The sequence below is a fragment of the Cydia amplana genome, chromosome 5, assembly GCF_948474715.1.
Source record: "Cydia amplana chromosome 5, ilCydAmpl1.1, whole genome shotgun sequence".
Lineage (NCBI taxonomy): Eukaryota > Metazoa > Arthropoda > Insecta > Lepidoptera > Tortricidae > Cydia > Cydia amplana.
The window spans coordinates 3,947,421-3,968,837 of NC_086073.1; the positions used below are offsets into that span (position 1 = coordinate 3,947,421).

The window sequence follows — 21,417 nt, forward strand, 5'->3', positions numbered from 1 at the left end:
GATATTTTTTTACAAGGACTACGACATTAATACGACACATAAAATCAAGTTAAGTAAAGATTGTTTCCATTATACCTATACAATTTATTAACTTTTTTTTTTATTGATTTCAGAAAAAATTGTAAACAAGTAACATGCGTTTAAATTTTTTCTTCTGCCACCCCGGCGGTGAGAGGATCTTTCGGGGGAGGTGTAATGTGGTAAATGTCCACTTTTAGTGTTTAGCAGTAACGCTTTGGTTTACTGCGACATAAACGCATATTGCTTGTGTCAGCGCAACCTAACGTGTATAAAACAATAGGCATTTAGAGAATAAAGGTTCAGAATGTTCTTATACTATCACACATAAGGTGTTTAACTTCCACTAACTCCTCACCCGACTCTGCTCGTCAATATACTTGCCATAGAAGAAACTTATGTTATTTGAACAACATTTTTTGATAAAGTGAATCATTTCGGAAATAATAATTTAGAAAGAATAAAAAACGGTTATTCCTTTTAACTTTTGAAAAATCGATCCAAAAAATATGAAAAAAATCATAAAAATAGTGCTTAATAAACTCATTCAAACAAAATTAAAGCAAACTTGATAAGTTAAGCCGTTTATGAGTTATCGCTAAAAGTCTTCCCTTCTTATTTTATTTAAAAGCCTGGCGACCCTTATTTGTGACCGGATTTTCGCAAGCAACCCTATTACCACATAATAGTGACCGAAAAAAGATAGGCAACCTAGTTGATTTATATTGTACAAGTTGTATACTTTCCATTGGAACTTATTTCGTTTGTCAGACAGATCGGTGAAATTTGAAGAAAAAAATTTTTTTTTTCAAAAAATAATTAAAAATAGTCTTGACCATATTTCTTTAAGCAACCCTATTTATTTATGTTCAGGAACATATTTTCTTTCATAATATGTAAATTTCATCCGTCAGACATATCGGTGAAGGTCGACCATCTTAGACTACAAAGGCTCCCCGGTTGGGCTCCCCTATTATCATATACAGTTTTAAATGTTTATAACAACGTAATATTTATAATAACTAAGCCTCTTTCCATTAAATGCACTGCCTCGAATATATTATCATTACCTTCTTAAGTCATTCATTACCTTCCCTAGTAAAATTGGAAGGAAAAGAAGTGAATGAAACCGATATGAATGAAGTTTTGGAAGTTTTTGTCGCCTACATCAGTTGGCATCAGACCTTAATTTTGCAGAATAAACCATCTGAAAGGCGACACTAAAACACTTCATTACGTATAATTATAATAATGTACACTTGCTACTTACTGTATAAATCACGCGATGGCGATGAAGACTAACGAGAACCACACTCCTTCCCGACCCGAGAGATCGTATATATTTTCGTTAACAGCGGCACACGGGCGTCCGCTACTAGATCACGCGGCCAACTGACTGACGAACAATGTGTTGCATCGGCGGTAGGCGCTATATACCCTCGCTATATAGCAAAATATAGCTAATCTATTTCTCGCGTCGGTAATGAAGAAATTACTTGAACCATACACTTATAAGGCTGTATAGTTTTTATTATTTATTTCTAGCTTCTAATATTATACAATTTAAAACATAACTAAATAAGTCATTTATTGAACAAACAACGAATTTTCTATTTGTAGTATCTTAAGGTTAAAATGTAGGTCAAAGTTATATCTTCACGCGTTACATGTAGAGATGAATGAAAAAATTGGGTGTTAATTGTACATATAAAGAAAATACATACCTTTTTAGAATTGTTCATTGGAGAGACATATACTTTAGGCCCTATGTTACAACCTTGCATTAACAGATATTTGACAACGCCACCACATTTTTGGTAAATTTCCGAAAACACCGATTTGCACGAAATGCGAGAACGACCCAACTAAACTATAGTAGACGCTAAAGAGCGATCTTTTCCAGACAACCTTAGTTAGTAGTGGAAATAAGGCAAATAATGCGAATAATCAGTTGGGTAAATCCACGGTGACTCACGTTACTTTGTAGTCACTATTCCTAACAATCTTGTCGTATATTTGAGATCAAGAGCTTTCTACGTCGAAAACTTGATAATAATATCACAGAGTACATTACTGCGAATCATTTATCGAAGTACTTTTTCTCCATCAAATTATAAAAATTGGAGAAAAGTGGAAAATAACTCCATGACTCACGTTACAAGAAATGGACACGGAGTTTTACGCCTTTTGTGTTTATTGATTTCCCTTTGATTATTGAATGAATTAGTTTTAACAAAATAACAAAACAATGACATAAATATGCAAGCTTCTTTAATAGTTAACCAAATGAAATCAAAGATACACCCTTATTTAAATAAAATATAAAACCTTACGAACTCACGTTACAGCGATTTCGTGAATCACGTTACTTGCGACTACCTAGAATATTTTGATATTTTTTATCATTTCTAGCAAACAAATAGCATATTTTTTACTTATTATTATTAGAATTAGAACTTTTCTGATACGTTATTTAGCTCTACCCAAAGCTTGGCGATTAATTAACATCGAAGATGAGGATGCAATTGAACTATCTAAGGCTCTTGCTTATTCAGCTTTTTTCTTTGATCTATATGTTTTTCAACTCTTTTTCTGTTTTTTTCTCTTTCATCCTTTATAAATTGGTTTTTCTTTTTTTGAGTCATGTTATCTAGCAACTTCTTCTTTTGCCTGATTTTTTTGGCGGCAAGCCTATGTTTTTTCTTATACTCTTCGTACTTTCCGTCGTCTTTCAGCTTCTGTCTTCTTCTTTTTGCCCTTTCTGCCGCTGATAGAGGCATTGTAGCTACAATATACATTCAAATATTTAGTTACTCGCTTTACAGTTGCAACAACGCGATTCACTGTGACTCACGTTACAAGTATCTCAAGTCATGTATTTCTATAAAATAACACTTATGCGGAGAAATAAACCGCGAGAATGACACCATCTAAGCCCAATCATACACATAGTTCAATATAAGTTCGTTTGTCCAAAGTTTCAGTACAGTAAATGAAAAATATTGTTTTTTACGTTACTCACGTTACTCAACGACATACAATTTTCATTCACCTCTTACATATTTTTCTTTCGACTTATGATAATTGTAATCAAAGTAACGCGTGAATAATTTAATAGACAACAGATAAATAAAAGTTACTTACCTCTTCTTTGCGTAAAAATCAATTAAAGTCGTAATATTTATAATCACTTATTTTACGTTCGTAGTTGATTCCGCAAGCAGCACTTACAATGTCGGAAATTATGACAACCGTTGACTTATTATTGACTTAAGGTTATAAAATTTGTTCTGCTACCCTCATTTGATTATTCTACATTCAAACACATTCTAAATTCAATAGTTTATTTTTTCGTTGTCATGTCCGAGTTACGCGGAAAGACCCAGTTTCGATTTCCGAGTTTAGCTGTAATGTATATAATTACTCTTATGATGTCAACGACCAACCAGATTCCTGGTTATAATAATACGTAAGTTCTACACGGATAACTGAGAATTTGACCTCCGAAATATAATCGCAGTGCAGACAGCAATATAAATAGTTGTTACAAACCGCAGTTAATTAGTTGCAACCCGAAGTCGAGCAATACACACCTATCACAATGGCTGCGAAGGTAATTTTACTGTCTTGATTTCTTTACAGCTTTTTTATTACCTACATAGTAAATTTACGAAGAAAAAGTGTGGAGTGTAATTTAATTGCAATAACACAGAAATCTTTTCATGACATTGTTAAGTAATTAAACAAATTTAAAAATATAACTCAGGTATTTGCATAATTATGTAACAATTTGCTGCCTTATACATAAGGGTAACGTGGTCAACGCCCAGCATTGTAAATCACGTCATCATGTTTGTAACCGTGTGAATGTTTTATTTTCCAGTTCGTCGTTGTAGCTCTCTTGGTGGCGGCCACCCAGGGCAGCGCGATCCATGGCGGTAACTACAACAGCTTCTCCTATGGAGTGTCGGACCCCCACACCGGCGACGTGAAGAGTCAGCATGAGACTCGCGTGGGCGACAGCGTGGTCGGCCAGTACTCGCTGCTGGAATCCGACGGCACAAAGCGCACTGTCGACTACGCCGCTGATGCCCACTCCGGATTCAATGCTGTCGTGCGCAAGGATCCTCTGCTGCACGCCGCTCCCGTTGCCATCGCGCACGCCGCTCCTCTGGCGTACGCCGCCCAGGCCGCTCCTCTGGCGTATGCCGCCCCCGCCGCTCCTCTGGCTCACTCCGCCTACTCTACCCAAATCGCCCATGCCGCTCCCCTGGCCCACATCGCCCATGCTGCCCCCATTGCCCACTCCGCCTACGCTGCTCCCATCGCCCATGGCGCCATCGGCTACGGTGCTCATGGCGCCATCGGCTACGGTGCCCATGGTCTCGGTCTTGGTTACGCCGGTCATGGACTCGGTCTCGGCCTAGGTCTTGGATACGGTCATGGACTCGCCTGGTGAATGTAGTATATGTGGTTAGTTAATGAAGAACGGCTGTGTTGACAAATAAAAGAAAACATTAATTACAACATAATTTACAAAAAAGTGTATTTTAATGCCTTATCAACAATTTTACCTACCTAGTAACAATCTTAATGATTAAAGCTTAAGCCAGTAACATTTTAATGATGCTCTAAAATATGATGTTAATGATGAAATAAGAAATATGGTTTTTAGGGTTCCATACTCAAAAAGTGACAAACCTTTGTCACTTTTGGGTACGGAACATACAGGAAACAAATTAAGGAAATATACGCAGATCTAACATTTTTCTACACAAGTGCAAACGTTTCTCATATTACAGTCTACATTAAACTTAATGTTACTAGTACTTAGTCACACTTTGTAGTATTTGTAGTGTAGTAAATAAGTAAATAAATATGTACAATGGACAATATGTCTAATTTCTTAAACGCGAAGTCACGTGATGGAATACTTCAGTAAGTATTTATAGGTTCTTATTATTCATGTCAAGTTCGTTAAAGTTATTTTAGTAAGGATTCTTAAATAATTTGTTGCATTCATACAACTCGAACGTGAACTTGAATAATTTGACTCCAGATGTTGTGTTCAATATTATTTCAATGAGTTTGCTTATTCAAACAAGATGTAGAATAAATACCGATGACCCATTTAAAAGCGTAATGTCCTATATATTATACAACTCTTTGGCGTAATTGGTAGCTATCCCTATTATGTTTAGGAAAAGTGGTACCTAGGTAGTGTAAATTAACCTGATGCAAAATAAATGCATCTACCTACGTATATGTAGGTATATATGTCCGGTTGTTGTATTTCTTCGCGTTAAAAAATATCATTTTTTTTAGATCATAAAAAGATTTCAAGTGTGCCCTTTAATGGATCGTCAATATTTTTATCACAGCTTCAACATCTTGTTGTGTGTTGTGTCATCATGTTGTCAACAACTCGTAGGTTTGTCACCTACCCTTTTTATGGTTTAGCACATATATTTTGCACACCGGAATTACTCGGCTACGGCCGCTTAATGCACTAATGCGCATTTAATTACTTGCAAGAATAAAAACCAACATAAAATAAAAAATTAAGGACAACTATACCTATAAAACTTTGAGTTGAGTTTCCTTCTGAAATTACGGTCATCTATGAGCAGTGGTTCTGTGACCTGTAGACCTCGGGATAAGTTTCATAAGCTTAAAAAATGTAATACTAAAAGCTTGTACTTCTACTTCGTTGAGTCATTATCACAGCGAACTCACAATGGCCTTTGTGAGTTCGCCGTGATAATGACTCGACACAACGACATGACATAGACTATTATCTGCAAAATAATTGATCAAAAAACATGTACCTTATCAGATGTTAAATCTAAACCCAAAAAATGATTTGTGACCCTATCCTACAATGATACGGAAGATAATAATATAATACGTTCTTTTTAGGTCTGTCGTCATCTAGTCCTGACTCACTCGCTCTCCTACACCTTTCACACACACACACACACACACACACACACACACACACACACACACACACACATACACACCCTACAAACATAACTCTTACACCTTGTCACCCACTCGCACACATAATTTTAATTAGGTTTAGTTTATCCAATCTGTTACTTACTCTTTTTTGTAAGCCCCAAGATACAGGCTCAGCCTAGGACACCTTTTGTGCATGCTATCTTAGTTAATTTATATAAAACTTATTCTTATTCTTATTCCAGACCCTAGTGGCACTTAGGTCCTTTATGCCTATTTTCCAAAATGTCGGATACATTTTGGAAATTATCAATAAAACGAAACGACCATGGACCTAGAATATTACGGACGGACTGTCACCTAAGACAAACTGTGACACTGCAATGGCGGACGGTTTGAATGTGTGCGTGTAGACGAGTGTTACCATGTAACACAAATTCTCCCCTAATGGTGAAACAATTATTTTTAATATCGTCCTTGTTTTCAAATAAAAAAATTGGGACAGTTTTACCTTAGACAATAAAAAAGGTGTGTACGTATCTGATTTTATAGGTCTTGAAATTTGCAATATTGCACAATTACTTTGTGCAAACATTATTTTCAATACCTAATGATACTTAGCATCGTAATGAAATCAGTTCGTCATGTTTTTTTAATTTATACATTTAACTTGAAACATATCTGGTTTTCAACAAAAAAATTATAATACATAACAAACAAACGTTAACTATCAAACATGCATGTAAGCGTCTAATCTCCTTAGTATCGGGAAATTACCATACCGACCTAGTTTGAAATGCACAATCAATAATTTAACCATTTACCTAAATGATCTCTTAATACATAATGATTTAATAAGAAGGGTATCAATTACCTACCCTACTTTCGGGAAATTACCCTATTCATGTTACTGGTCACACTCCTGTTTTGCAGTTTGATAATTTATAAACAACAAATTATCGTGATTTTACGTACTAATTGATAAACTTAAGTATGAAAAGTTATTCCGTGACTTTTTTTCTTTCGATCGGTACAATTCTAGCAGGATTTAACTACGCATGCCGGCATATTTTATATTTTTCTTCGACATGTTTACTTCAATGACGTTTCGATTCGTCTGATGGCAAACTGGTGGATGTGGGCTGTCAATGTGTGTGTGTCACGAGTAAATACTATGAAACTGGTGGATGTTGGAATCACAGTTGTGTTGTAAGCGAAATTCTGTCCGTAATATTATAGGTCCATGGAAACGACAGAAAAAAATCTATCTAACAATAGCTATATCACAAATCGTCGGGTGACAAGCAAAAGTCACTAAGTACTATCAAAAAATTAAAGTAACAATGCACTTTATTACACTTGTAACACGGTTTATTGTCCAATAATTTCAATGGTGTTAGTTAGTGACTTTTAATTGTCACCCGACGAAATATCACGAGAATCTGTTGAAAAATGCGACCTGCAGTGGAGAACATCCGGATACATACGAAAGCATTTTTGCTTCGCTCGCTCGCTCAATAATTACTCTTATTTATTTGATTTTATTTTATTAAGTATGTAAGTTTTAAGCACTCAATTCGTATACATTTGAGACAGAATAACAAAAATATAGACATGGAATCGGAACCTTTTCAATAGGCTGTACTTAAATGTCAATGTAGTATGCACTGTTGTTTATTTATTTATATAAATATGACAGTGATTGATTTGCGATTGAATTTGAATTTGTCGACAAAACAAAAGTGCAAAGCGACTCACATATGAAAGTTCCGTATTGTGTTAATGAATGTATCACCGTGGATACCTACGCAAAATTGTGACAAATAAAAATCTGAATAAATCCATTTTCGCGACTAAGTAAAAATATTTGCAATATAAATATAAAATAGGCTCTTAAAGACTGTGCCAGACCATTTAGTTACTATGATTTTATAACTAAACCTACTACATACTTAAATATTTACCTACAAAAAAAAACAAACTTACAGTGAAGAGATAATTTCACACTCACCCATATTTATGAAATGTGTAACATAAGTGAAGTGGTGAAAAAATACACCACTTTAGACTTATACGTCTCTAACCTCTCTAATAGTCTCTAAATGAAAGTAACTTTGGCTGAACTTACTTTTTTCTCATTAATTTTAGTAAAACTGATCATACAAGTGCAGCTATGCAAAACATGCAAATAATGAGACCGATCTGTTTCGATATCCGAGTTCGGTTTAATCATAATTCGAATGCAATTATGATGTCAACGACCGACCAAACTCCTGGTCACTTTTAATTCATACAACGCCGTGTAATTATCATTGGGTACATGAGTTTCGAACAAACCAGTGTAAACGTGACCCCAAGATCCAAAACAATGCATACTTACTTGAAGAACGTGCTTACACTGGCTCTCGTGAGCCGTCAACTTGTCCTTAATTATCAAGTGTTTGGAATGTTACACCCGCTTTACTATCACTTGGCAAGGTCTTTGATCCACCTGACAAACAATATCGACGTAACTATACGGACAACGACAGATCTTGACCTCCGAAATAATATGGTGCAGACAACGATATAAATAGTTGTTACAGACCGAAGTTAATCAGTTGCAAGTCGAAGTCGAGCAATACACACCTATCACAATGGCTGCGAAGGTAAATTGCTATGCTATTTGGACGCAGTTTGACAGCATTTTAGCAGAAAAGAATCTACAAAAGACAATCAAATATTTTCTGTTATTTAGCAAGATACCTAGTTGCAAGATATGTCTTTAAATATGCCAATATATACATATCTTTAAATAAATAAATTGCCTTAGTTACTAGGGCAGGGTTTATAAAAGCTAAGCTAATAGATGTGTTTAATAATGAATGTTTCTTTTTGTTTCAGTTCGTCGTTGTAGCTCTCTTGGTGGCGGCTGCTCAGGGCAGCGCTATCCACGGTGGAAATTACAACAGCTTCTCCTATGGAGTGTCGGACCCCCACACCGGCGACGTGAAGAGCCAGCACGAGACCCGCGTGGGCGACAGCGTGGTCGGCCAGTACTCGCTGCTGGACTCCGACGGCACAAAGCGCACCGTCGATTACGCTGCTGATGCCCACTCCGGATTCAACGCTGTCGTGCGTAAGGATCCTCTGCTGCACGCCGCTCCCATCGCCATCGCCGCGCACGCTGCTCCCCTCGCGTACGCTGCTCCGATCGCCCACGCTGCTCCCGTAGCGTACGCCTCCCACGTCGCTCACGCCGCTCCCTTGGCCCATGCTGCGATCGCCGCACCTCTGGCCCACACCGCGTACGCCGCTCCCCTGGCCCACACCGCCTACGCCGCTCCCATCGCCCATGGCGCCATCGGCTACGGTGCCCACGGCGCCATCGCTTACGGCGCTCATGGAGTCGGTCTCGGTTACGGCCATGGGCTCGGTTACGGACATGGTCTCGGCTACAGTGCGCATTACGGCTATTAAACAATAACACAACTCCAAACTGAAAATAGACTGTGATGATTATAGAATAAATATAAAACATTTTAAAACTATTTGTTATTTTCTTTTGTTGTTAAATATAATATCTTCCAATAAGTACTCATCATATAACTACTAATAAACTAAGTTATACATAAAATTTCAATCGTTTATAGCAATGACAATCGAAAACGCCAATCGAAAAGAATAATGTACCTACATAGACTGATTATATGACTTTTCGTTCACATCTGTCGTCCTCATCCCGGTACCTATAATTTCACTTTTTGATTGGTGTCTGTCGATAAACGGCTGTCATCTTGGCTAAGGCTCCTGACAATTGTCTTTTTAACAAGACCGACGCAAGAAGAGGGGTGTCATACCACTCATAGAGTCCGTGCGGAAAGAGAAGAGTCGTGGAATGTATGGGGCCCAATACAATCCACAACTTTTTTCTTTCCGCACAGACTCTAACTTTATGTATATCTTTGCCTGGCATCAAAATCTTGCAAATATTGATTCTCAGTCGTCAGGAGTACTTTGCACCGACTTGCACGGAACGAAGTGATAGTGATATATTATATATGATACTAAATAACAGGATTTAAATATCATTCTGATATCAATGTAGGTACTTTCGAAATGGTCTATATATCTACTCGTATGTCTTTCTCTAACTGCAAAGCTGCAAATTACATCTTGATTTTGTCTTGTCTTATAAACGTACCCTTGACTTGTTTTGTTCATTAATATTTATTTATAAACATTTTTTTTACTCTCCATGTGTGACTTTGGGTCTGTAAAATGTGAACAATAATTAATCATGGACTAAGGGCCAATTGCCTCAGCCATAATTAGCGGACTAATATTCATCACTCAGCAGTTAACTATGAAACTTGCCGAATATTAAAATTTACCCAACGTTTTGACGGTTTGGTGCAATTGCTCTAATTCAGTTTAAATCCAAAAGAGTAAATTGCCGCTGTACATGTGGAACACCTATTACTGTCCCCAAATGTCAAATAGTGTGGACATGAAAAAGAAACCTTTAATTAACATACATACCAAATTTCAGGACTCTTCTAGAGATTTCGTGGTTAGTCCTAATCAGTTTGTGCGAAGTGTTTGTTTGGAATAGTTACGGAGTTTTTTTTTATTATTATTTATAAGTATTCTCTCATACAAAAAAGTACTTATTATGTTTACTTACCTATTCAGTAAAAAACTTAAGCACTTATAAATTTAACCAGTTGTTAATGTCAAGCTAATTCGTAATTTAACACATTGTAATATTCATTTGTAGTAAAAATAGTCCTGCAAAACGATTTTTAACATATTATACTTCTGATAATAATGTCGGTTTTTTGTTTTTCTAACTGTTAAAAAAGTATTTCTGATTAATTGCAAACTGTAAAATTGAGATAAGACTTATCCAATAACAAGACTTAAACTATTATTACCTACTTTAACTAAAGATGTTATCTTTGTAGTTGTTTTTTGTTTAGATTTTTTTTTAACCCGCATAAATGTCAATGTAGTTCAGTGAAGGGGACGGACTGAAAATCAGCGCTGCGCAGGCAATTGGTAATGAAATGACTGACGCAGCGTATGCTGAGCCCGTTCCTTTTGCCGCACAATTATTCTTATTTTTTCAATCCTTATGTTTTGTAACCTGTATGCTTAAATGGTTTCTTATTATTATTCTTATTCTTCACCATGTGCAAAAATTAGCTCAAACGCATCAATTAATTTTGGTTCGTGCGTGTCGAAACGGAACCTTCGGTCTATTTGTCATTCGCCAATTGAAGGTCATGAGTAAGACGTAAAAATGAATCAATTGATTATGGTGCTAATGCGTTTTGGTTTAATAATACACACGGATACTGTTGGGTAGCTAGCACTCGTCTAGCTAGTTCATGATTTATACTAAATGGTGTGTTTTTTTTTCATATAGATAATCGGCCTCTAAAAAAAAGACCAGAGTAATCGATGCTCTCATACAAGCTTTATGCCTAAAATGGCGCTGGGCTGGCCACATATATTATATATCACGCTATACTGACAAAAGGTGGCCCATAGAAACAACAAAATGGAGAGGGCCACCAGGGGGGAGGCGGTCTGACCCGCCGCAGCAACGTTGGGCTGACGACCGATCCCAGGCTGTAGGAAATAAATGGATGGAAATAGCTTTAAACAGAAGCAAATGGATTAAGTTGGAGGGGTTCACCACTAAGCACAGGAAAATAAATTGAAACCTACAAATGTAAACCAAACTTGGTGTGAATAAATGGCTTTTTTATTCTTAGTATTTTATTTTAATAGGCCTCTATTAAGTGTTGTCGATATGTCATGATCATGACCCGCCATTTATTCATTGTGCTGGAGCACCCACAAAAATCAAGTTTTGAGGCTCATTACCTACATGGGTAAACCTTCGTACGTAATGTGGTCATTATATATATTTATGTCATCTCGGGCAGCCATTTAAATAAGTACCTGAAATACCACTTAACAGCTACCTATATAAATTTGGAAGCTGCACTTTACATTAAAAATGTGGATTTTATGGCTGTTTATTAACATTTATTTTACAGAAGCGCTGGTGGCCTAGCGGTAAGAGCGTGCGACTTGCAATCCGCAGGTCGCGGGTTCGAACCCTGGCTCGTACCAATGAGTTTTTCGGAACTTATGTACGAAATGTCATTTGATATTTAACAGTCGCTTTTCGGTGAAGGAAAACATCGTGAGGAAACCGGACTAATCCCAATACGGGCCTAGTTTACCCTCTGGGGTCAGGTCAGATGGCAGTCGCTTTCGTGAAAACCAGTGCCCACGCCAATTACTGGGATTAGTTGCCAAGCGGACCCCAGGCTCCCATGAGCCGTGGCAAAATGCCGGGACAACGCGAGGAAGATGATGATTAACATTTATTTTACATATTGCGTTGCTTATCGATATCAGTGGAATGGTCTTTGCGAATATCACGCACCACTGTTATTAAGTCATTGAGTACCTGGTTTAGATCCGTGACGGGAGCTATGGTAAAACTAGCTACCGATTACTGCAATTTACTCAAATGTTACGTTAATTATTTTCATTGGTTACTTGTGCCTAGCCACTGCTTTGTTTCAGAGGTCAGCTTTATTGTCTTATTTAATGGTAGGTTATATTTATATAGTTGCTACACATGCACCTAATCCCATCCAAGCCCCACAAATGGGAAAACACCCATTTTTTCATTGTTGGTCATTAACATTTTTTAATATCGATACAATAATTAGTTGATCGCATTACAATTAATTTATTAAACATTTTACGTGTTTTAAATTCGAAAATCTGTCATTACTTTTAAAAAGTATAGTATATTAGTATATTACTCGTTTCTTGTACGGTCTTCTCTCTGTCGTCGATCTGACATAAGTAATTTGTTAATACAGAAAAAAAAACAAAAGAATTTATATTAATGTCATTTATTTGACGTAATCACAGTAGTTTCGTGACCATGGTAAAAACCCATAGCTCATTTGAGTATTGTATATTGTCTAGGATAATTTAGTTTCTAATAATGGGAGTATCCCAAATGGCCAGCATATCCGAGTCCATGAGCGCCATGGGCGACATGCGCGAGGGGAGCGGCGATGGCACCGTGAGCGTAGGCAGAGTGCGCCAAGGGAGCGGCGTACGCCGCGTGGGCAAGAGGAGCACCGTGGGCGACGCTGGTAGCGTACGCGAGAGGAGCGGCGTGGGCGACGTGAGCGAGAGGAGCGGCGTGAGCGGCGTACGCCAGAGGACCGGCGTGGGCGGCGTACGCCAGAGGAGCTGCGTGGGCGGCGTACGCCAGAGGAGCGGAGTGCGCGATGGCGACGGGAGCGGCGTGCAGCAGAGGGTCCTTGTGCACGACAGCGTTGAATCCGGAGTGGGCATCAGCGGCGTAGTCGACGGTGCGCTTTGTGCCGTCGGATTCCAGCAGCGAGTACTGGCCGACCACGCTGTCGCCCACGCGGGTCTCGTGCTGGCTCTTCACGTCGCCGGTGTGGGGGTCCGACACTCCATAGGAGAAGCTGTTGTAGTTACCGCCATGGATCGCGCTGCCCTGGGCGGCCGCCACCAAGAGAGCTACAACGACGAACTGCAAAAGAAAGTAGTTTTGTTAATTAATTATTAACTGGTGAAGTTTAAACATTTGAAGAGTTGAATTCCACTGCTATCCTTGTGACAAGAATTTATTACACTTTTGACTTTTTATTTACGTCATGCGCATTTTGATTATTACGATAATCTATTAAATTATATTCAATAATATAGGTAAATATCACTATTATTTAAAATTAACTAAATGAAAGGATTAGATTTTCGCTGGTAGGATAAGTAACTAAATTAAAATAATGTACCTAATTTTAGTTAAATTATGCAAATTTAATCTTATAGGTAACGCTTGATGAATTACCTTAGCTGCCATTTCGATAAGTTTATTTGTTGCACAGTGAACTGCGAATGATTAATCCTGGTTTTGCTCCGCCTTTTTATACGACTCCTGTACAATCGCTGACAGTTAATAATAGGAAGTAAAAGACACGTATAAGCTCTAGGCCGAAGTAGGGTTTTTTAAGCGTCACTTTTCGTCTACGGTATGCGGAACTCGGCTCGGACCACGCGACCAAACATTTGGTTATACTCAGTCCGCTTGGACGCAAAGGAAACAATTATATTTATTATGCATCGAAATTAGGCGGTGACCTTCAGATGCTACATAATGTTTAGTTTTGTATCAAGACGTTGCGTACTCCAATAACTGTGTTAATTAGCCCATTTTCATTGAAGCTAATCGTGTCGAGTTTACCACGTTTGCAACATTATAAGTGATTACATCAGGTCAAAGAAACAAAGAAAATTGAGATATAATCTGTTTATTTACAAAACAGGTGCCAATTAGAGATGCCTGGTACAGTTTAGTAGAATCGTCCATAGGGGTATCCGAACCTGGCGTAAGGGGCGCCATAGGCGTAAGGGGTGGCGTAAGAGATGGGGGCGGCGTAGGGGATGGGGGCAGCGTAAGAGATGGGGGCAGCGTAGGAGATGGGGGCAGCGTAGGAGATGGGAGCGGCAGCGATCAGAGCAGGGTCCTTCCTGACAACGGCGTTGAAGCCGCCAGCGCCGGCAGCGTAGTCGACAGTCCTGCGGGTGCCATCGGACTCGAGGAGGGAGTACTGTCCCTGAACGTTGTCCCCGGCGCGGGTCTCGACCTGGTTCTTGTAGTCGCCGGTGTTGGGGTCGGCCACGCCGTACGAGAAGCTGGAGAGGGAGCTGGCGGAGGCCACTGCCACGAAGGCGAGGACGACGACGAACTGGAACGAAGGGTTTCGTAATTAGACAAGGTGAAGGTGGATAAGGCTAATATTTTATCGAGGGCGGAGTTTTATGAGTTAATTAAAAGGCATATTTTACTGCTCTTTAATATTTCAAGCATATAATGAATATTACTAAGATATGAGCATGTTGATAACTAAAGCTACATTTTAAGATTTCTAAAATTAGGTTTTAGATGCAAATTGATACTTGTTTTTATAAAATTTATTACTCAATGTTGTCAGTTTGCTTACATCAGTAAAAATATATTATTTAGTAGTTAGAATGCTTCAAATATTTATTGTTAATTTAAGCTAAGGTAACAAATTAAAAAAAAGGTAATATATTTTTAATATTTACCTTCGCAACCATGTTGAATGAGGATAGGTAGTGACTACGTCGGTAAGTCCAGAAGATCTGATGATTCTGTCGAAGATTTACCTGCTTTTTATATCATCCAACACAAATCCCACTTGCTACAGATCTTGTTTTGGTGTTGAACAATCAGGAAACGCCTAAAAGTCAAGAGCGGCGGGGCGACGTTCGGGAAAGGTCTCGGACAGGTTTAATGAAATATTTCGATCTTAATTTCCCTTTGTACATAAATCATGGGTTGTTTTCTTCACCATAGTCACCCATAGTTGTCCTTTTAAGACCGGTTCATGGTGGCGAAATGTCAAAGGAACTGTCACGGATCCAAATATTTTGCCCTCAACTTTTTTTTTGACCATTTCGTTCTTTTTTAAAACCGAACATGCATTATGAACTCGGTAATTAGAGTTACTCTGGATGTACTCGTAATAAGGCATAAGTATTTTACGAACAATATTAAAATTACTTTATATGTAGGTATTATATTCAAATCTAGTAAGTATGTTATTTATAACTGGCTTGTCACTATTGTATTTAATCTATCTATCTATCTAATACCTTTAAACGAGCAATTCTTATTTATATATATATATATATATATATATTTCGGGGATCTCGGAAACGGCTCTAACGATTTCGATGAAATTTGCTATATGGGGGTTTTTGGGGGCGAAAAATCGATCTAGCTAGGTCTTATCTCTGGGAAAACGCGCATTTTCGAGTTTTTTTATGTTTTCCGAGCGAAGCTCGGTCACCCAGATATTATTATACTTAAGTAGATTCAAGCATTACATGTAACATGTAATAGAGATAAGTAGGTAGATACTATAACAATTATTAGTCCGATATTAATATATTATATATCTACGTACAGATATAAACATTTAAACGAGTTGTCTAAATTAATCAAGTTTATTACAGATAGGTACCTAAATTTATACTAAGCTCCTAATAAACAAAATAGGTACTTATATAAAGTCCGGAGCTCAATAGGTATATTACCTATTTACGTGATCCGTACGTTAATTATATCCGGATCCTGTTGTACTTACCTATAAATCCTGATCTCAAGACAAATAAACGTATAGTCACATTGTCGTTAGGGTTTTATTATGTGTTACATAAATCGATACCCTAATAGTTCACACTCTACTACGGGGTAGTAATTACGGGGGTACTAATTACGGGGTCAATTTTGTTGTTATAGGGCACAAACAAAAAGTTTTAGTTACAACCAAATTTTTTGCATAATTAGTAGGTACCAGTGTCAACTAGGGTATCGATATATGGGTTATATCATGTGTTTATTATATACAGAGTAAAGACGTGAGAAATAAAATCAGCAATAAAAATAACAGGACAGAAAAACGCAGGAATAATTGCAATAGTTTACTTAACACATTGATTACTGATTACAGGATAAATAAAACCTTTGTTATGTCATGATACCGGTACTGCATTTCTTAGGCATTACTCAGGCAATTTCCCTCGTACTATTCGTACCTAGATACCAAGGTTAGCTGGACCGGTCACCAATTATCTCTAGTTATTCTATCTACATGCTAAATACAAGTCTGTATTCAAGGCAGTATTAAGTTAAATGCAAATATAAATAGTCTAGATTCCTTCAAAAATATACAGCGACCTGCGTTCGTGTTGAGTTGATTTACGTGTTATTATAAAATTCAAACTAACAATTTTCTTAAATTATTTGTAGCTACCAAAAATATGCATGATACCAAAATTGTATATAGATAAAAAACGATAAAAGAATATATGTGTGACATATCTTAGATTTCAGAGACCTATTATTTTCTTAACCATGAGTGATGTTGCTATAGAGCATTCATTCAGATCATTGCATCATTTTATATCCACGAAGAACCGTGATTAGGAACATGAAGTACCAAGGAACTCGTCGAAATCGCTGGTGGCAGCTCTGTAGCTACATTTCCAATATGGCCGACATCAGTCCTAACATCAGCGTTAAACCCGGTATGATCATCAGCTCTATAGTCAACCGTCCTTCTTAGCCCATCAGGTTGGATAAGGGAGTACTGTCCGACAACTGTGTCGGCTCTCCTGCTTTCATGTTGACTTTTTACATCGCCCGTGTGTTTGTCGTTGATGGCGTAAGAAAAGTCGTAAGATGGATGGTCGTAGGATGGGTATGGGTGGACACCGATAGTAAGAGGTAAGGGAGACTGGTGGATGTACATGCAGCTTGCTGATATGATCAAAGCTGAAAGTACTGCGATCTGTAACAAGAAAGAATCATTTTTAAATAATTTAGTACCGTAAAATGAGGTGAGTAGGGTCAAAACTGAAATTAAAACCTCGATAACATTTTATTTTTACATATGAAAACTGAATGGTGTATATAATAAGTGTTCCGGACGTTTGTATTTTAGTTAGAAAACCCACCTCACCCCGTAGTGCCTCGTATTTGGGGTGAGAGGGGTTTTCATACAAAGGTGATTTTGAAAGATTGTTGGATCGTTTTTTTTTATTATGCGTATTACTATAGCTTTATTTTAAATTGGAATACATTATTTTTGTAGCAGTAGCCTTAAAATCCCTTCTCACCCCCCTCTCAAACCTTCTCTCCCCATTCATAACTCACCTCTCCCCGCGAAACCTACTCACCCCGTTTTACGGTACTGAAAATAAGTAAATAAAACAACTAAATAAAAGTAACTTTAACTCATAATAGTCGGTTGAAAATATGAAATGAATACGATACCGAGGTAATATCTTGAAATAAAATTTCATAAGTCCATAACTGTCGATTTAGTAGGACGAGTGTGTGAGAGTACTATCGTAAATTAAGTTAAATTTTAATAAAGAAAGTCAAAATCTAATCGTAATTTTAGAGGCCTAGAAACTTCTTAAAAAAAGAGTGTAATAATTCTTCTAATTATTTATGTGCTATTCGCATATTAAGTAAGAATCGTGGGTACAGATTTATTACAAATAATTACTCTGTCTTCGACAAGTTTGGTTTGGCAAGGAAATAGAAAACGCTATTTATAGCTGACACCAGTAAATGTGATAATTTATTGGGCTTAATTGCTGTCCTCTTAAGTGGCAGCAAAATTGTCGTGCATAAATTTATAGTTTAGCGCCTAATCTTACTTTTAATGACAATCTGTAGTGAAGGTTAACAATTTTTGTAGTTTTTTGATACCTAGTTTATGGTTGAAAATGTTCGGGAAAATTAGTGTCTTGTCTATGTTCATTACAAAAGGTTGGACATAATATTTTTCTAAGAGTTTTATCATCAATATATATTATAAAAGAAAGTGTACAATGTGCGTGCCGCTAAAACTCAGAAATGAGCCCCGATACGATCGATGAAGTTATATGGTGTGGTAGCCGTCTATCTCCCGTCCATGAAGAAGTTTCCCATTTTTACCTGAAGCCTGTGCTTCTGAAGATATAAGGGCTGAAAGTTTCGCCCAGACCCAGACTTAGAAGCAGTCATATTGTTATTCAATATTGAACCTTAACTTAATAGACGAAAGTTCAGAATCGATCGTGAAACATATACCTTCAAAAATTTGTACCCGGGGTGGTGTCTCGGGTCTCGGAGGCTAGACATATTTCAAGAATAGTCCAGAAAATTCGGGGAAATTCGAGAGCATTCCACAGCATTTCAGAATATTCTGGAATGTTTTCAAATGTTTAAGAACAGCCTAGATCATTGTGGAACATTCCAGAACACTTTCGAATGTTCTGGACCATTCGAAGGCTTTTTTATAGAGTCCGAGCGGACCTACCTATTGGTAGGGGTATATAAAGCAAGATCCGTGGTGAGGTTCGAATGTTCGAGAACATCCCAGAATATTCTGGAATATATTTCCATGAAGAAGGTTCCTGTTTTTACCTGAAGGGTGGTGCTTTTGAAGATATAAGGGTAGATAATTTCGCCCTCTAGACATTTCTAGAACACTCCAGAGCGTTCGAGATTATTCGAGAGCATTCCACAACATTTAAGAACATTCTGGAGTGTTGTCGAATGTTCCAGAACACTCTCGAATGTTGTGAACTCTGGAATATTGGGCACCATTTGATTTTTGCAACTACCACACAGTCACATGTCTAATACTCTCTGAGCGAAGCCGGGTACCTCAGCTAGTATAACTTATAAGTAAAATAGAAGGTTTTGACATGCATATAAGGATAAAATTAAGACTAGTTTTATTTAAAATACTTTTACTTTATGATGTATACGGGGAAAACGCGTAACTTTGACTCAAACTAAATAGGATTTTGATCCATATAGCATCTTAGAGAAGATTTAGTCAATACATAATATATATGTTACTGTCCATATAACAACTTTACTGTAGCTAGTTAAAAAAACATACTTATTATGTTTTCACAAAAAGTCTTAATGAGATGTAAAACGGGGCAATTGGTAAAATAATAATTATTATTTCTGTTTAAGCAAATATTATTAAGATTGAAATTATTTCAGTCAGGCTCTACTGCACTTAATGAAGTACCTATAATCTACTCTACTTAATAATAAGGTACTTTAATAGGTACCTTCTGAATCATGGCGCTGGTTGACGACTGTCCTGTGAACTATGATTAGGGCTCATTATTATGCCTCGATTTATACCGAAGGATGTGAAAAACAATCCTGCTTGCGCAAGAGTCTCGGGTGGCGGAGATTTGAGCCCTGTGGTTGCAGGTGTTCCGTTTCCGTTCGTATTTAAATTAGGTTATATTATTATTATTAAAGCCCTTTTTCTCTTTCCTATCTCGGAACTCTGGCAACCTTATTTACTATTATTTATTACCTACAGAGTAAATAACAGTAATATTGTGACGATAGATGAAGTCTGTGCAGTGATTTTGGTCGATAAGAAGGCTAAGTACTTTCCCAGTTAGACTGCTAGAGTCTGTGCGGAAAGAGAAAAGTCGTGGAATGTATAGGGCCCAATTACATTCCACGACTCTTCTCTTTCCGAACAGACTCTACAGATTTGAGAGAGAAGATAGTATATTACTGTAGGTAGTATCTCTCGTCGAAAATTGTTCAGTTCTTGATAATCAGTGATAATTATTTAATTTATGTGTATTTTTTGTCACTCAAATAAAATCAGTGTAGACAAAGTTTAGGCCACATTGATAATGCAATTAAAAAAGTACGATTTATACGTAGTTTTCTTATTAAGTTAGCCAACTTAAACTTTGAACCTCCACAATCCATCTCCAACACTCCGTCAGTCAGAATCAGGAAGATCATAAACTTTTAATTACATCGTAGCCATTATACAATTATTTGTTGCACAATGCAAATGGTCAAGTTCAGAGGAAATTATGGTACCTACTGTAATGTAATGCACTCAGCACAGCACAAAACAGTCGGTCCACTATAGTACGTTTTTTTTAGCATTAGAAAGAACTTGAAAGAAGATAAGCGATTTTGACATGTCTTTTAATTGAAAAACACTTTTTAAAAATCAATAACTATTACTTATGAAAGCAGAAGACTATAAAAGATCGTATCAGATTCATAATTGTTACATATTTACCGTAACTTATTTTTAAAATGTGTTTTTCAATTAAAAGACACATCAAGATTGTTTACCAAATTTCTAATGCTAAAAAAACGAAGTATAACGCTTCAGGTGGGTTGGCAACTATTTCTTGTACTGTTATTCTTTTTTGCTAACCATGAAATAACAGGATACGCTTGACTTATATCGACCGGGATATGAACCGTGATTACCTTTTGTATTGTTATAGAGCTCCCGATATTTCGACGCAGTTAAATGTAAAACAAAATAACAATAAAAGGTAAACATGGTTCATATCCCGGTCGATATAAGCCTAGTGAAACTAACCGTGAGTCATTCAAAACTGTTATAGCAGTATACAATTTGTTAGAAAGACATGGATCACACTCTACCATGTTTTTTTATGCCCTTACTAGAATAGTAAACTATTCTATCTACTATTATTATATATTAATACAAAAAACATTAAAACAATCTATAAACTAAACAAATTAAAACTAAAACTACTTAAAATTAAACGAAACGTTGTTTGCAGGCGGTAACCGTTCTAACGTGATTTCTCTAGAATGATTGGACCGATCGAGGGTGAGTAGTGCCGACTATATGTACTGTACTGTTCTTATTAAGCTGTAGCCAGAATACGCATTAAGGCAGTTGCACAAGCGGCCGTGGCATTGAACCGACCCGAATTCTGACAATGACCCCGACGCATCGATCACCGTCATTGCGTAAC

The 21,417-nt window shown here is 37.2% G+C and overlaps 4 protein-coding genes across 4 annotated transcripts; 2 read left to right on the forward strand and 2 right to left on the reverse strand.

The window, feature by feature from the left end:
- The first annotated feature begins 3,502 nt into the window (after positions 1–3,502).
- Positions 3,503–4,533, forward strand: LOC134647811 (larval/pupal rigid cuticle protein 66-like). Its single transcript, XM_063502138.1, has 2 exons — positions 3,503–3,631; positions 3,902–4,533. The coding sequence occupies exons 1-2, from the start codon at positions 3,620–3,622 to the stop codon at positions 4,475–4,477; spliced, it is 588 nt and encodes a 195-aa protein (XP_063358208.1). The 5' UTR covers positions 3,503–3,619; the 3' UTR covers positions 4,478–4,533.
- A 3,935-nt stretch (positions 4,534–8,468) lies between these two features.
- LOC134647809 (cuticle protein 8-like) lies at positions 8,469–9,506 on the forward strand. The gene is made up of 2 exons (XM_063502136.1): positions 8,469–8,627; positions 8,863–9,506. Exons 1-2 carry the CDS (start codon positions 8,616–8,618, stop codon positions 9,436–9,438), a joined length of 588 nt encoding a protein of 195 aa, XP_063358206.1. The 5' UTR covers positions 8,469–8,615; the 3' UTR covers positions 9,439–9,506.
- A 3,383-nt stretch (positions 9,507–12,889) lies between these two features.
- Positions 12,890–15,276, reverse strand: LOC134648223 (cuticle protein 18.6-like). The gene is made up of 4 exons (XM_063502707.1): positions 15,142–15,276; positions 14,387–14,780; positions 13,883–13,923; positions 12,890–13,564 (listed from the first exon to the last, which is right to left on the reverse strand). Exons 1-4 carry the CDS (start codon positions 15,151–15,153, stop codon positions 12,995–12,997), a joined length of 1,017 nt encoding a protein of 338 aa, XP_063358777.1. The 5' UTR covers positions 15,154–15,276; the 3' UTR covers positions 12,890–12,994.
- Positions 15,277–17,021: 1,745 nt separating this feature from the next.
- LOC134648224 (cuticle protein 8-like) lies at positions 17,022–19,875 on the reverse strand. Its single transcript, XM_063502708.1, has 2 exons — positions 19,705–19,875; positions 17,022–17,411 (listed from the first exon to the last, which is right to left on the reverse strand). Exons 1-2 carry the CDS (start codon positions 19,714–19,716, stop codon positions 17,022–17,024), a joined length of 402 nt encoding a protein of 133 aa, XP_063358778.1. The 5' UTR covers positions 19,717–19,875.
- Between the last annotated feature and the right edge of the window lie 1,542 nt (positions 19,876–21,417).

Bases quoted from the DNA above. Each gene is read 5' to 3' on its own strand.
- LOC134648223 (XM_063502707.1), bottom strand. The intron at 13,924-14,386 runs AAACTGTACCAG...AATCATTCGCAG, and splicing joins CCCCTATGGACGATTCTACT to TTCACTGTGCAACAAATAAA. The intron at 13,565-13,882 runs GTAATTCATCAA...TTTCTTTTGCAG, and splicing joins TTATCGAAATGGCAGCTAAG to TTCGTCGTTGTAGCTCTCTT.